The sequence below is a fragment of the Drosophila ficusphila genome, unplaced genomic scaffold (genome assembly GCF_018152265.1).
Source record: "Drosophila ficusphila isolate 14025-0441.05 unplaced genomic scaffold, ASM1815226v1 contig_436, whole genome shotgun sequence".
NCBI classification, from domain to species: Eukaryota; Metazoa; Arthropoda; class Insecta; order Diptera; family Drosophilidae; genus Drosophila; species Drosophila ficusphila.
In genome coordinates this window covers 281,865-298,955 of record NW_025064352.1, presented here as the reverse complement: position 1 = coordinate 298,955, position 17,091 = coordinate 281,865, and the positions used below count along the sequence as shown (strand labels likewise).

General features: G+C 38.0%; 1 protein-coding gene across 2 annotated transcripts; it reads left to right on the top strand.

The window, feature by feature from the left end:
• The first annotated feature begins 2,109 nt into the window (after positions 1 to 2,109).
• On the top strand, positions 2,110 to 16,610 carry LOC108098251 (dnaJ homolog subfamily C member 7). 2 transcript variants are annotated; one of them, XM_017201043.2, is made up of 4 exons: positions 2,110 to 2,595; positions 14,790 to 15,242; positions 15,326 to 16,170; positions 16,242 to 16,610. In XM_017201043.2, exons 1-4 carry the CDS (start codon positions 2,465 to 2,467, stop codon positions 16,325 to 16,327), a joined length of 1,515 nt encoding a protein of 504 aa, XP_017056532.1. In that variant the 5' UTR covers positions 2,110 to 2,464; the 3' UTR covers positions 16,328 to 16,610. The 2 variants fall into 2 exon arrangements, with proteins under 2 accessions (XP_017056532.1, XP_017056534.1); XM_017201045.2 differs by lacking the exon at positions 2,110 to 2,595 and adding an exon at positions 6,446 to 6,794.
• Positions 16,611 to 17,091: the final 481 nt, after the last annotated feature.

The following is a 17,091-nucleotide window of genomic DNA, read 5'->3' as shown; positions in this document are numbered from 1 at the left end:
CGCACGCTCAGGTGGGCTGCAACCAATAAACATGAGCGAACGAGAGAGCAGCATATTTGCATAGCCAGTTGTATATGTTTGCTTTCTCGCTCCCGCCCATGGCCGACGCCTTATATAAACAAATGACAATTGTTTTGGAATTTTCTGTTGCAAAGTAAATTAAAATAAATGCATTGCCCGAAATAAAAAATAAAAAGTTGCTTTTACTTGGAGTTTGCGCAGCTGTTTTTGACAAAAAACATTTTAATTTCAATTAAAAAGTAAATGACAAACATTCAACGAATTATACTTTTCGGGGCAAGGCAGCTGTCTCTTTCTTGCCGAAGCTTTGATTTTTTTGTCAACCGTTTTCCGTTTCCCATTCGTTTCCATTCGAGTCCCGTTTATTTGTATTTCTTTTTGTGTTTCTGATTCGGAGGAGAGCAGCAGCACTTTAAAATGCCATCTTTTTCGCTCTTACGTAAAATACGATAATGGGGTTTTTTTCGCCTGGGGGCGTTCGTTTTTCGGCTGCTTATAAATAGCATTGCTTATAAATTCTGGTCTCGCACCTTTGCCACCTCTATATGTTTATGTACAATGTATCCAAGAGTTCGGAAATTTTTCTATTATTTGTCTTCGTTTCGCCTTCTGCGATTCTTCTCCATAACGATTGCCATTCCGTCCGAACCAATCGCATTCCGTTCTCTCCATTTGTTTCGAGAGAGTTCCGTATATATCTATGGCATTGGAATACGTCTTTATGTATTGTGTTTGCACATGACATATGGATTTTTCTTCAACGTTTTGTTTGGGGTTTTTCTTTTGTGGATCTCCTCTCCTTCTGCCCTATTGATGACAACCACCATTTAATATTAAATTGACTGCCAGTTTGGAGTTTCGAGACCTTTAAGAATATTTTTATTTTGTAGTTGCGTTTAAAAATGATGAGAACACCCATAGTCCTTTACCTTTGCAATATAAAATTAAAATATATAATTTAATTTTTATTGCTTAAAAATGTTCTTAAAACAAACCAACAAACCAACAAATTTATTGCAGTTTTATTTAAAAATTTGGCAATACCAACAATGTAAGTCTGCGAAACAAAAGAAAACGCTTTACAAAATATTGTGTTGTTACTATCAACTTTCAAAAGTTGACAGGATAGTTGAAAGGAATTCGATATACTGTATCGATAACGACTCCGCTTATAGTGTCCGTCCGGGTATTGCGACGAAAACTCGATGGCTTGAGTGGTCCCCAGACAGACTTATACACTTATTTCCTTTTGCTTAGTGCGTCTTCCGGGTATAACGACGAAAACTCGTCGGTCCCTTAAAAGCGCTATAAGCGGATTCTACTGTACTAACTTTAAACGGTTTCTTTAAACCAAGCGTTTAACAATTCCTTTTATAACTAATTCTACTGTTTTGGTGTGTTTATGGGGTAACACACCTAAGTTTCAAAAAACTTTAAATTTCATAAGGGCGCCAAAATTGAACGACAATAAGTTCACAACTCTGGTATCTTTTAGCATTTGTCTGTGATCTTTACAGCAACAACCTACCCGCAAAATCAATGTCAGCAAAACATCTTTAGACTTGAAAAAATCTGACATGAACAAGGGTCAAAAAATCGACCATTGGAAAATGGAAAACTTTGAATGGAGATTTTTCAGGTATGCGATTTCAACCATTTAGAGGTAAGCCACTTTGGAATTGGCTGAAAATTGGCAAAATTATGGGCTGTTGACCTGGAGAATTAGGTCTCCTGACATCAAGGATGCGATTACAAACATTTAGAGGTATGCCACATTGCAATCGGATGAAAATTTGTTCTGGACTGTAAACCTTGAAAATTACGTCTCCTGTCAGTAAAACTTCGAAAAAAAATAACCGTTCTCTTTCCCTAGATTTGGAGGGTTAATCGGCTAAGTTTGGTTGTTGCATTGGCAAGGTAAGAAACTGCATTCGCTTTGCTGACCAGGTTGCTGTCTCGGCTAGGCTATTTAAAATATTTGTTTGACCGAAGTCACCAACCATGCTTGTGTGGTTCGATGAAAAAATCTGCAAGAGGTGGAAAAGCATTGATAGTCGCCGTCGACCATCGACTTGCCCAACACTTATAAAACATCGATTTCCTTGTTTTCACCTCTAGTCACGCTTTTTCCGTCTGTTCGTTTGGCTATTCGAAATACAATTTTCTAAATTAACACCTAATTGGCCAAAAACGTGCAGTCAAATCGGTAGCCTAAGCGGAAAAGTTATTATCAGCAAACGAAATACGCATTAGAAGGTACCAGAATTGCGGGAATTTTTATCTCAACGCGCGTGCGACTCACATACAAAGGGACACACACACGCACATCGGTGTGATTGACGCAAAAGCGAAAAACAGTGAAAAAAAAGGGAATTGACTAATAACATCGTTTGGCAAGCACTGGACTCTGGTTGCTGTTCGCATTTCCTACAAATTGCCACGCATGGAAGAAGAAGTCATCGAAATTAGCGATAGTGAATACTCATCCAGTTCCGAGATGGACGTCGAAGTAAAGGTGGAGCAGCCGGTCAGCGAAGCTGTTGCAGAGGAAATTGTTCCCAAGGACGCGGCAACGTGAGTAGAAAAAAATCTGGCGAGTCCCCACAGTTCCTCTCAAACCAAAGATAACGGTTCACCTGAAAATGTGCCTGTGAATGCTTCTAAAACTGTGACAATGTTTATGCGAAAGTTATTTTCTTCGTAGACACGTTTTGTTTCAAATAATAAATGCGAGTTCAAAACATAATATAAATATATGGTTCATGATATACAAAATAAACCGAGCAATAACAGTCAATTTCAAACAGTGCGATAACAGCAAGGTGCTAAAGTATTTATGTATTTGCATTGCTGTTTTATGTAATCTATTGCCCGGGGTCTCTCTACCTCTGTCCCACTCGCAATCTTTCCCCCACTCCTCCTCCCTGTCGCACCAGTTTGGCATGGTCATGGGCAGCAGCCAAACGTAACAAATAAATATAAAAAAAAAAGATACAAACGTCAACGACGCCAACGCACACGCCCTGCAGTTTACAGTAAAACTTCGTTACGACGAATTGACATTTGAAATAGTAATTGTTCAAGCATCAAATTCTGTTATATATTTTAACTAGATACAAACATATGTAGACCAAGGAGCAAATTAAAATAAAAAAAACTCATAAATTAAATGACGGTTTTTTACGAACCGTAACACTGTAATTCATTTGTTGTTGCTAGGTGCGCTTTGTTTAGTTCTTGCCAGAAACTGGTTTTACTTTCTGCTTTTCGCCCATTGTGTCTTTGTGTGTGTGGGCACGTTAAATTTTGAAATTCAAGACTGTTTGATTTCACAAGCCTAAATTTAGGACACTGTTAAAAAGTAAAGAGTGTAATTGGGAAATACAAAGAAATAACAATAAATTGCAGTCTTCTCGCTACTATTTCGAAATGTTTGTGGCCAACCCAAAAGTTTATAAGAAGAAATTTTAAACTTATTTGCCAATATGAAGAGAAATAAATTTGTCTGTGCTACGCTTCATTTGCTTTTATATTCCTATTTTTTCCGCACAATAGCTACAATGACATTTTTATTTTCATTTGAATAAATGCGATTTTATTTAGTTCCGCGTTTTCAAATAATCGAATCGACACTTAAACGCATTTGTTAACGTCGTTAAGAGAAAAATATATATTTGGAAAATCCAGTTTTGTTTTTGGTGGTTACCCAACTCAATTGTTTGTTACGTTGCTTCCGCTACAATTTGCGTCACTTCTTGTTGCTTCCCGTGACAAATTCAATTTAGTATAGATTAGACTAGACTAACATTGAAATTTGAATGTAAACAACTGACCTGATCAACTCAATTGATCAACTTTCAAAAGTCAAAGTCAAGTGCAGTCATTGCCAGAATTGCGAATCAGTGCCAAATCTTTATGGAAACCTACACACGCCATGAAAGAAGTTGGCCAAAACAGACCATAATGTGAATGAACCCATGAGCAAATAAGTTCGCTCTTGCCTTTCAGGGCCTTCAGCATTTTTCTAGTTTCTTTTAGTAATTTTGTTTCATTGTTTGGGGTTCAAGGATGGGCCAAAAAGAAAAAAAAAACAATTTCTCTCGGCCAAAATGATTCATACCTACGAAAAAAAAAGTTTATTATGATTTTTGTTGTTTGCACTTACTTGGAAACTTGATAATGATGATGGAAAGAGCAGATGCTGAGGGAACCCGTTTGCATGTCCACTATGAGTCAACCTGTTGATAAATTAGATATAAAATGGGGAAATTTCAGTTTACTTCGTGGCAGACGTTACAGCATCAGCTTATTGATTTTATTTTCTCTGAGAGAAAGGAGGACAATAGATATATATTCATATATATAAGTTCAAGGTCACTGAGGCGTGGCTAGAAAAGGCCAAAGGTGATTTTTGTAAAATTACGATAGCAAAGGGTATGAACTTATGAACTAAAAACAACCAAAGTATTTTATTAGCAGTTTTCTTATCTGTGCTCACAACTAAAGTACAGTTTGATCCCCACTTTAATGATAAGATTAAAGCCTTTTGTTAGCTTGTTGAAATTGATAAGCGAATTATATACATTTCTGATTAAAATTTTGGACTTTACGATTTTACTTTGTCAATTTAAACATTTGAAGTCAGGGTTTTTGTAAAGTGAGTGAAAAATAATCTGCAAACAAAATTCGTAAAAAAAATTATAAGAACTTTTAACTGGTTTAGACCCAAAAAATGCTATTTTTACAGTTAACAAATTTTCAAATTTGTTGCTCGAAGAACTTGTTTCAAGCACAGTTTTGGCAGCACTTTTGTTTTATTAGTGGCCATGTGCAAAAAGCTTCTAACTCTTTTATTGCATACTTATTTACCCTCTAGTTTTTTCTTAATTTGGCTTTGCGCTTTTCCGTTTTTTTTTTTTCAAAGTTGAAAACTTTAGGCCAACTTTAGTTTTGGGCAAACCTCGAATAGTTATTGCCTGACTCCGTTCGAAGTGGGTCAATCCAATTAATGATTCGACGCGAGCATAGAGTAGACGAAATAGGAACAAATTCAGAAGCTTGGGCCAAACTGGGTTTCCTATATGTATGTATACAAATACATATAATACATAAAAATTTTTTTTTTTTTTTTTTTTTTTTTTTTTTTTTTAAAAATAAAGCTACACAGTTCTCCTGTCTTCCCTTATCTGTCTTAATCGAAACTGAAAGGCTGTTTATCCAGTCCATCTTCAAAGCTTGTTTTCACACGTCAGCGCCCATTAAAAGAGTTATAAAACTTGAGCTTATTAAAGTTTTTTAGAGTGTAGATTTAAAAAGCGCGACTATCTGTGGTACTTGGATGAGAAACTTGCATTCCTATATATTTCTAGTTCTAGTACTAACAGCTTGTAAATGAACTATTGGACAACTCCATTACAGTTTGAAAGTAATTAGGTACAAGTTCAAAAATGTTAATTTACAGTTTTACAGCTAGTGCCTTATTATCTTTGCGGCTTTTTTATCTCAGACAATTGGGAATTTGTGTGTTGCTTTTAATTACTTTTCTCTGCTTTTTTCGCACTCTTTATCGCAGTGGTTGGTGGTTTTAATTGCTTTGTTCGTCTGTGTCTGCACTTTCACTTGGTTTTGTTTGCACCGTTTTTGTTTTTGCAGGTTTAAATAGCAATGCATTTCACTTGTTGCGTCGGAATGTGCACCAATTGCAGTTGGATTTGCCCCAAATTTGATAGTTAACTGGATAAGGTTGTGTATAGCTTGCGGTTTCATTTTGTATATAAATATTTTTGTACTCATCATTCGAAACTTTCCTTTCTTTCTCCTGTTCCTTGTTGTTATGCACTTTTTGTGTATTGCCATTTTCGGATTTATTAAGAAACATTAATTAAAGGCTGACAGTCAACTGACGATGTCTTGTTCCATTGCTTATTAAAAATCCACGACACGCCTTCAGTTGGCAGACTATATGGCAGTAACAACACAGATCTTTGTACTCCTTAATGTATGTGTTTTCTTTAACAACGGGAAGTGAAATTTCCCGTGGACGGGGTCAATAAAAATTGTAAACTCAAAAAAAGCGAAATAAGGAAGACAAGAGAGACTGATGAATGATTTTGAGAAAAAGCTACAGGATAACAGAGAAGTTAAGTTAATCTCTTCAAAACCTAGCTATATTTCGTCTTTATTTTTATTGTTTACAATAATGGCGCTAATAATAATTTGATTGGGTTACAGCAGCATAGTTCCCCTATAATTATCATGTTGCTAAAATCTTTTTATTGGGGCGCTCATTTTCTCACATTGCAACGCTTTCGCTCTGCTTGTTCATTCTCTTACTCTCTCGTTTCTCTCTGCCACAAGTGTTTTGCTAAGTTGCAGTCGCCGCCGGCAGAGGGGATCATCGAGGGGATCGGCATTTTCCCCACTCAGTCGCGAGTTGCAGCAGTGCGTCGATCGACGTCGTTTTCCGCACTCGTCGTGATACTCGAAAAAAACGTGGAAAAAGTAATTTGGAAAATAAGTAGAGAAACGAAACTTCTTTGTTTTCTTTTCACTTCGAGTTCTTTGTCAAAATACGAAAAAATTCTGTTCTCAATAATACAATCAGATTAAGCCTTATTATTTGTGATGAGCAAAAAGTATATCAAATCGGATTTGATTCTTTTGAAGAAGCTCTAATCAACCGGTTAAGTTATTTTCATAGTGCACTTTGACCAGACCAGACTGCATCTTTATAAAGCTCCAACTACCCAACATTCAAGCAATAAAATGTTATAGTAAGTTTAAGGTGTTTCTCCTTTTTTTGTAAAGCGCTCGATTAAATGTTAACTTAAACGAAACCTAAAGTACATAAGGAACTAAAAATACAACAACGTTGACCCATCTAAACACACAGCTGTGGACAAAACAACAGTTATTTTCAAATAATTTGAAAGTTATAGTAGCCATTTTAATTAGTAAATAATCATAAATAATAATAATAATGTCTTTATTGAAAAGTTAAGTTATAAAAAATATTTTGGTATAAAACCCTTAGGCTTGCGAAAAAGCGAACGCAACTGTAAGCTTTTTTTGTACTTAAATCGGGTGCGTCAATACATGTGTAAATATTCTTAGGCGTTTGTGATGTCTTTTGCATATTCATTTATCGCGCTCTTTCGCTTCACCTCTCTGTCTCACTGTTGCCACGTGCAGAGGCGTTGAAATTGAAAATCAATTGATACAATCACAAATTGAAATAGGTTGAATAATACTGCTGCTAAGTTTAGCAAGCAAAATGATACATTATTATTTTTATTTATATTATACAAATAAAACCTTTCCCAAAGGCTTGATAAGTTTCTTGGAATTCGTACAATTACGATAAGAACTGAAAACAAAAAATACAAACGGATTTCTACTGAAAAAGAACCAATATATCATTATATCAAATGTCTGAATTGACCAAAACATTTATATTTAGGCCTACAATGATTCATTGCACCACATTGACTTTTCTGCCAGCCTTTGCCCTTCACACACTTTGCTTTTCGAACCCAGCAAAGAGCATTGACCAATCTGATCAAGGCAAAAAATAAAATAGCAACAATAAACAGAGAGAAAATAATAGAACAAATACAATAAAGAAAATAATTTCTGTTAGAATCTCTTGCTTCAACCATTTTTACAACGGTCCAAATACCCAACTTATTTTGAGAAACAAAATTGAAATGTTTTTATAATACATATTGACAACACTAAAAAACGTTAAAAAAGTTTGTTAGTTTCTCTCTGTGTTAAAGCAAAAGAAAAATCTTTTCGGCATTTCTCAATCTCTTTAAAATGTCAGAGCCCAACTGGGCTGCCAAATGCAATGCCTCTCGACCATTCTCCCATCTGGCTGTGGGTCCTTCTCTCGTAGGAGAGCATTTAGGGCAGGGGTGCTCAAGATCGTCTTATGGCAGTGCGTTTACTAACACATCCACAAGAAAACGTGTACATATGTAGCGGCGCGTTTGTGTTGGGGCGCAGCTGTGCACTGAGAGAAAAAAAAAGTTTTAAATATTTATTTTTGGCTTTTTTTATTTATTACGCATTGTATTTCGCATTTAAAGTTTATGTTAAAAAAACTGCTCTCTAATTCATCACTCATTTTGATCCGCCAAAAAATTTAACATAACACATACGATGGTCCACCACGAAATAAATCAAAAGCCAACGCAGACAGAAAAATAAGTTTCAGTGCATGTGCTCGAGGAAAAAACAAAAACAAAATACATTGCGATCAGATAAGCGTGACGACGGACAGAGATGTAATGAAGAAACAAGCAAAATTGTTTTTGTTTCGCATGCAAATCGAAGCCCATATGCACGGTGCTTATGGGCGCACTACCCATAAGCACAGAGCTCTACAAAAACAAAAGTGCACTCGGTGCATAGGCGTTGAGCACCCCTGATTTAGGGAGTCTCTTTGGGGTCTCTTGGCACATGTGCTGGCCCCAACTTTTTGGGTAGCAAAGCTTTGGCATATGGCACATTGAGGTCGCCGGCGCAAATTCTGATCCAAAAAAAAAAAAAAACAAAAACAAATCTGCAGCATGGGGAAAATATGTACAATGCATTGCTACCGCACTATAATTTTGGTTTTTGTGTTGTCTTTTAGCTTTCTGCTATTTTTTCGAGCTGGGTGTGTCGTTTATTGCCCCGACATAAATGTTTTTATGTCCCGCCATTGTTGTTGGCGTATCTGCTGCTGCTCATGTTGCTGTTGCAGTTGCAATTTTTGTTGCATTCGCAGTTGCTCTTACTGTGGGCGTGCAGATTGCGTTTTAAATTGCAGTGGCATTAAATTTTGCATGCATTTTATTGCAGTTTCAGTTGCAAACAAATGACTCACATGGGCAACCCGAGATCCGATCGCACTCCGAAAATTCTGCGTCCCAGTAGCCAGTTTCATTAAAGAGTTATGGGCCAGTGTCGTGTGGAGTGCTCCTGTCTGTGAATTGCCAACGCCTGCTCCTGGGATAGTTCAAATTATGTGTTTGGAGACGCAATTTAGCTGCCTTTCGGACATATTTTTGTGGGGCACTTGTGCCAAGGGGAAATGCATTTCACGGCTTATGATTTACGGCTTGTTTTCTTTGTTGGAAAATTGAAAATTTACTACAAGCAAACTAGGCAAAATTTGTGACCTGGAATTTCAAGTGTCAAATATGTATTTGTAATTAAAAAAAGTGGTATTTTAAAGAATGTCCCATATTTCTTTACTACCTGTAAAAGACAGTTGTTCCATTGAATTGTGTAATATTCAAGCTTATAAGAACGTATCTAATAGATACGTGTTATGTTAAAAACATACATTACGCACCATCATAAATCCCGATGACATATGTAGGCACGTGTGTATTTTTGATACGTATTGTGTGTGCCATAAATAGCAAACAACTGACAACTGGCAAAACCTAACCATTTTCCCCGCTTAACCCTCTAGAGCAAACACAGGGAATAATGGGTCGGACAACGACCCAAAACTGGGTACCATAAATTCAATTGAAGCAAGTGTCAATAGAACACGAGCTCATCCATATGCAAGTGTTCTATAACGATGGTGATGATGATTATTACGATGGTGTTTGTGTTGGTTCTGATGATGATGATGATGATTATGATGAGAGGGTAGTGAGACAACAATCAATTATGTATTTTATATTGTTAGCATTAGTTCTCAACCCACACTTTTGCAGACAATTAATAGAAAGCTCTAGGCTTCTTCACTGAAAAAAATTGTCTTAAGTGTAAGCCAAAAAGTTGAATAATTTTTAAGTTCTAGTTTGTATATTTTTTGTTTACAAATGTGTATTATGTTCAACATTAATATCATGAAGTTTTAAGAGTACTTTTTGGTGTTTTTGTATACTTTTTTTGTTGAGCTGCTTAAATAACCATTTGGTTAACTCCCCAGAAACTCAAGCCACTTGGCTTAAACATTCAGACCGACTCTTGCCAAGGTTCATTAACTTTGTTATACCGGCGCTCTCGCCCATTTACCCAAAGTTGCTCCCCATTCTTAAGCTGGCTTTTCTTTTATTTATCGAAAACGTCGTCTCCCTATTCAGTTAAGTTCTGGCTGCTTTGGCTCTTCGCCCAGCAGTGTTTTTGTTTTATTCGCTCCCTTTACTTTTGGCCGCCATTATGTCTGCACAGCATTTCCGGTTCACGCAGTTCGGGGCAAACACAAAAACAAGTGCAGGCAGCAGCACAGAACCCGCATTGACCTACTGTGCGTGGTCCACGTGAGTCACTAAAACACAGTGAGTCTTCAGTAACTTGAACTAGAATATGTTAATTAAAAATCTAGTTCATGCAATTTATAACTAAAAAAAAAAAATAGAGTTTTTGTGTAACAAAAGTAAATTCTTCTGTACCGAAAGCTTTATTTGCATAAATACAAATCTTACCAAGGAAATTCGAACTGTACATCTGCTAATACTGTCTGCATGTAAGTGTGAGTATCTGTGTGCGTTCGGTTCTTGTGGCAAGCAATTTCAACTTGTGGCAGGTCATGTCCGCTGCCCATCTCCCCGCCCACCGCTCGCCACGCCGCCCTAAGCTTGTTGTGATGGGTAAACGGGTAAACTATTTGATATGCGCTCTCGGAAAAGGTTTGTTGACTGTACGGCGTTAACTGATGTGGAATTTGTGGAGGGTTCGTGAAGTAAACTATTGACTTTTGGTATCTGCCAGATGTCTGCATTAAAAATAAATTTTGTTTATTCTCTGATATATATATATAATATAAAATGTTAAATAAATATTCAAATTTAACATTCTTGGAATAGTGGTACAGTTATCTTGTTTTTAGTTTAATAAAATAAATATTTTCATAAGAGTTGATTATTAAAATAGATATAACAGGCTGTTTTGAGTTTGCTCAAAATTCATTGTTAGCTAAAATCCAAATTAAATAGTTTAAACTATAGGGTATTGAGTTGTTTCTGTTCCATTTCCCGATTTCTTCCTATTCTTATTGACCAACAAATGGCTAAGAGATGGTGAGTGGCATTGTCTGGCGTATCGTTAAAGCCACCTGCAGAGAGGCTTTACCACCCACTGCCCACCGCCACCCACTTTTCTCCCCCTTTTAACGATGTTTTCTCTCTCACATGTGCTCTGCACAATGTAATGCTTTCTCTGTTTTCTCTCTTCAATTTTCCTCTCTCGCTGCAGGCACAGTAAAAACCAAAAAGGAAAAAACCATTCTTAAAATATACAAAAAATAATAAAAAAATTATACCCATAAAAAATGGGAACAAAAATTTTAAACCCACAACAACACACTATTTTTGTGAACTAAAAATATACCTTAAAACAAATATTTTAATAAAAAAACAAAAATAAAACAAAGTTTTTAAATATAAACATAAACTCTTTCCGCGTACTTTCCTTTTAATATGTTTGTTGTTACTGCAACGCCGGCAAACATGGTCGTATTTTTGCCTTCGTAACTTCTGCCACTCGGTTGCAAGCTCCTCGACGTGCCGATGCATTAAAATCGCATCGCCGGCAGCAGCGGCAACATGCAGGCAGCACGGTGGCAGCAACATCAGCAGCATCAACATCAGTCGCTTCCGTTGGCTTCTGGAGACCACCAGCAATAAGTGTTCGCTAAAATAGTCTTTTGATAGCCACTTTTCTATGTAGTTTTTGCGTTGGTAGTTTACTGAAGTTAATACAAATAATAATATTGCCAATCGATTGGTCATTTACTTAATGGATGGCTTTCATATGCCAAAAACGAATAACCCTAAAAGTCTGACTTATCCGCTCTATCCAATGTTGAATAAATTGTATATGAGTTCGGAGGAATTTACATTTCTGCCGCGGTAAGTAGAAATGCCGGATAAAATCACGAGTTCGTATATTTTGTTGCTTTTTTGGTTGTCAACGAAAATTTTAAATGACAGGATGCTAATGGAATGCAAATGACAGTGTTATGGGGCTGTTTGATGTAAAACGGAAGAGTTCGTGCGGAAATTACAGAAAAAGTGAGGAGTAGTTGCAATATTGAAGTACCTACTTGTGAGATAGTTTTACTAAGCACTTTGAATACACTTTCATAATTTCCAGAAGTGTAAAAGTTTTGGTTTGGTGCTATAAAAACCTTCTACTGAGTTTTAAACCAACTGGATTTTGGATTAGAAGTGTTCTTTCGAATTCGGTTAAATAATGGCAATTAAATGTTTTTAAATTTATTGAATCTTAAAGCAGTAAAAGTTTAATACAATTTAAAGGCAGATCAGGGGAAAAAAACTTATTTACCACACACCATTCAAAAGATGTCAATGTTCTTCTGTTTGAAGTAAATGTTTTCATAGGAAAAACTTTCTGTTCCAAAAACTACTCGACACTCAAGTGGCCCCACTGTGCTGATTGTGCGTCTTAAGCTATCGCTTCAGTTAACTGATAGATTTGACACCCCGACAATCTACTTTGCATGATTCTCGCAGCACATGTCACACGGCGTCCAAGTTTCCTCCGTTGGCTGTGCCAAAGTTTTGTCATCACAAGGCCCCCTCCATGCACCCCTTTTCCCCCCAAAGACGAGCTATGCATATTCATGAGGGAATGATTATTCCGACCAGCTCCACACCACCCCACTCGCGCATAGCATTCGTCGAATGTTCTTCTACCATTGACTTCGCTTATCGCGCATTGAACTCTGCTGTGACCTGCAGACATTCACACATTGAAACCAACACGTACACACAGCAAAGGTCAACATTTTAGCATCTAAACTACGTTAATAAATATCAGTTCTATGAGTAATGTGTTCTCATCTCCTCCACAAGAATCTTGAAATTAAATAAATTCTACAAAACTGAAAAGATCCATCATGCAAAAAGCTCCTAATATATAATAAAATGCAAGAAAAAGGATCATCCTTATTTTAATATTTAATAATGAGAAACAGAAAAGAAATTCTAGTTTCTTTGTGAAACTATTATAATATTTTTGGGGCTATTATTCTGAACGCAAATGTAATCTATACACATTAAAATTTGCATTGCATGCTTTGCATTCATTCTTCTGTAGCAGCTCTTTTTTTTCGCTTTCCGTTTACCATTTTTTGTTACCTGTTTTTCCGGCCTTTCAGGTGGCGGCGGTTCCCCTTTGAGCTTTATTTATCTAGCCCGGGCTTTCATGTTTCGGGCGTGCCTGGCATTTCTCCATCGTTCCCCACTACTTAATTTAAATCAGCTCTTTAGTTCTTAGTTTTTTTTTTTTACCCCCCGAAAATGTCTGTTGAAGTTTTCCACATCCCCTCGCTTCTATTGAAGTTGAATTGCAAATGCAAGCCGCGTTGCCTACTTTTTTGGGTGGGGAAAAACGCTGAAGGGGCTTTTGGCTGGGAGGAAAGTGAGGCCCTAACAAATGGCTTTCAAAAATGTTGCCCAATCAAGCGCGAACGAATTTTGACTTTTATGGGTTTCTCTAATTGTTATGCAAACTGCTGCTGTTGACTGGAGTGTTGCCGCCCCACTGGCGCTCCGTCTTAGATATCCGAAGCCCCCATTTTGGCCCCGTTTGCGGTTCGGGCCGCGACCGCTTTGGCTGGCAAGTTATGGCAGCAATTAAAAGTTTTGTGCTGAGTACTTGAAAAAAGCCAAACCTACAAACCACCCACAAAGCGCCCTTTTTTCTATTTATCTGCTGGAGGGACAAGAAAAAAATGTAGGAAATGTAAATCATTATTTGTTTGCAGTAATTAACATCTTTTATTGTTAATTTCTTTCTAAACTTTGTTAAAACCAGAATGCAATCAAACTACTAAAACTAAAACCAAACTATTTAAAAATAATTTCTTTGGCGAGCACCAATCAATCTGAAATCTGAGAAAATCAGAACAACGTACTTTACAAAGAGGAACGCAATATCACAAAGTATTTTTAATAGATACAAAATAAATGCAAAAATTGAATGGGCAAAGGGAAACTGAAACCAGAAGCAAATATAAATAACAAACAGGCAGAGTGAAAATCGAGAATAACAACATCGAGCCAGCTATAAAGCGCACTTATGGCCCGTAATGCTGGCGACAATGCTCACAGTACAGTGAAGCACCCCTGGCTGGCACAACTCCAAGTGGTTTTGGGTTTGGGTGGGGGGATGGATGTGGAAATGGGGAATTTCTTTGGCTTTCGGGATTCTTTGGCGTCCGCATTAGTGTCGCCTTATTGGCGGCCATTGTGATGCCATAATTTCTTGGCCCATTTGAGCTTGGCTCAGGTTATTGCACTTCCTTCGAATGGAAAAAGCGGAGTGGCAGTGGGAAAACACTGGGCTAAAAACGGGATGGAAAACTAGTGAACGAGAGGGGAAGTTAATTGTGCATTTTCTTCTTTTTAACAAAACCTCTTTCGTGATTAATTTGCTATTGATTTTTATACTGGCTTGTAATATACATAACATAAATATAGGTTAGAAGTTCTTTTATTGCAAGTTCATATAAAAATGCATTTTCCGCCGTTTTCCGTGTCACTGTGCCTTTTGAAAAGACGTCTGGGCCACAGCAAGCGGATTACTTCCTGTTGCTATTCGTTGTGCCATTTTATACTTACCCGTTTTGTAAAATTCTGCTTGAGAAAGGCGACTCTGCCCCGCGGTTGACGACGACAAGAAATTAAAAATTCAAATTATGTAGACTGTGCAAAGGACCGATTCTTTTGTGCAGCAGTAGCGAGCTAAGCCCCCAAGGATTGACCAAGCAAATTGTTTTCCTTCGTATTTTCCAGCATTGCCGAAGAGAAGAAGAAGCTGGGCAACGACCAATACAAGGCGCAGAACTACCAGAATGCACTCAAGCTCTACACGGACGCCATATCGTTGTGTCCCGACTCGGCGGCCTATTATGGAAATCGTGCCGCCTGCTACATGATGCTGCTCAACTATAATAGCGCCTTGACCGATGCCCGCCATGCCATTCGAATCGATCCGGGCTTCGAGAAGGCCTACGTCCGGGTGGCCAAGTGCTGTCTGGCTTTGGGCGACATCATCGGCACCGAGCAGGCGGTCAAAATGGTCACCGAACTCAATGCGAAGAGCACGGCTGTCAGTGAGGAACAGGCGGCGGCGCAGAAGCTGCGACAGCTGGAGGCCACCATTCAGACCAACTACGACACAAAGGCCTATCGCAATGTGGTCTACTATCTGGACAGTGCCTTGAAATTGGCTCCAGCCTGCTTGAGGTGAGCTATTAGATCCATAGAGATCTTAATTTAATAACAGATTGATTAAGTTCCTTTGAATAATTCAATAATCCTTCTTTTAGATATCGCCTTCTCAAGGCAGAGTGCCTTGCCTATTTGGGACGTTGCGATGAGGCCTTGGACATTGCCGTGGGTGTCATGAAGTTGGACACCACCTCGGCGGACGCGATTTACGTGAGGGGACTGTGCCTGTACTACACCGACAACCTGGACAAGGGCATCCTGCATTTTGAGCGCGCCCTCACACTCGACCCGGATCACTACAAATCCAAGCAGATGCGCAGCAAGTGCAAACAGCTCAAGGAGATGAAGGAAAACGGCAATATGTTGTTCAAGTCGGGTCGCTATCGCGAAGCGCATGTGATCTACACGGACGCCTTGAAGATCGACGAGCACAACAAGGATATCAATTCGAAACTGCTTTACAATCGGGCATTGGTCAATACAAGGATCGGCAATTTGCGGGAGGCTGTGGCCGATTGCAATCGGGTGCTGGAGCTGAATAATCAGTACCTAAAGGCTCTGCTGCTGCGGGCCCGCTGCTATAATGATCTCGAGAAGTTCGAGGAGTCGGTGGCCGATTACGAGACGGCGTTGCAACTGGAAAAGACACCCGAGATCAAACGACTATTGCGGGAAGCCAAGTTTGCGCTGAAGAAGTCGAAGCGAAAGGACTACTACAAGATTTTAGGCATTGGCCGCAATGCCACCGATGACGAGATCAAGAAGGCGTACCGCAAGAAGGCACTGGTCCATCATCCGGATCGACATGCCAACAGCAGTGCCGAGGAGCGCAAGGAGGAGGAGCTCAAGTTCAAGGAGGTGGGCGAGGCCTACGCCATTCTGTCGGATGCCCGCAAGAAGGCGCGATACGACAGCGGTCAGGATATCGAGGAGCAGGAGCAAGGTGAGGCATAAATATGATTAATACTGAATGTAAAATAAATATTAACTTTTTTATAAAACTATTCTTTTCAGCTGACTTCGATCCGAATCAAATGTTCCGCTCATTCTTCCAATTCAATGGCGGCGGCCGCAACAATTCGTTCAACTTTGAGTTCTAAAGTTCGAGAAGAACAACAAACACACCTCACATATTCTGCCTCATCGGAAGCCAACGGGAACCAACACAGCAGCGCACAAATTTTAAACCCTTTTGCATTTTTTCTCCCAGAAACAACCAGAAATCGTTTGTTTTTTGTGTCAAAGAATGAAAACAAGCTAAGATTAATGAAAAATTTATGAAATCAAATGACAAATTTTAAGTGTACTTTCACATGTTGTTTTAAATTCAGTTTTGGCGGCATTAATTCAAGACATAATAAACTATAAAACCTGTAAAAAATATTTATATAAAAAGATGTCAAGTTGCTACTATTATCCAGTTGTTGTTGGATCCGCCGGCATTGCGAGTCCTGCGTTCAGATTATAGGGAGGTGTAACTGAGTAATACATAATGTTTAATGATTACGTAGCCTTATCTTATAACCCATATTATTTGTACCATTAAGCCAGACACTTAAGTTTCGTTTTTAAGTTATAAAAGAAAAAAAAGAACACCAATCAATCAAAAAAACAGAAAAAGAAATTATAACGCATGCGATTTAGCTTTATTTTGTGTAATTATACGATGAAAATTGTTTGTGAAGCGAAAAACCTAGTAAAAGAAATAATGAAAGATAATTATGAATGGTATTAGTTTTTGGGAAGAGAGAGATTAAGGTTTAATTCCTCAGAAAGGACTGGAATCTTAATTTTTTTTTCACGAGAATGTTCGAGGTAATTCAATGTGTAAAATACCAAAGACAAACAGTTTGAATGCCATCTA

Coding starts and splice junctions, on each gene's coding strand:
- LOC108098251 (XM_017201043.2), top strand. CDS start 2,465: ATGGAAGAAGAAGTCATCGAAATTAGCGATAGTGAATACTCATCCAGT. Junction 15,243..15,325: donor TTGGCTCCAGCCTGCTTGAG/GTGAGCTATTAG, acceptor TCCTTCTTTTAG/ATATCGCCTTCTCAAGGCAG. Junction 16,171..16,241: donor TATCGAGGAGCAGGAGCAAG/GTGAGGCATAAA, acceptor TATTCTTTTCAG/CTGACTTCGATCCGAATCAA.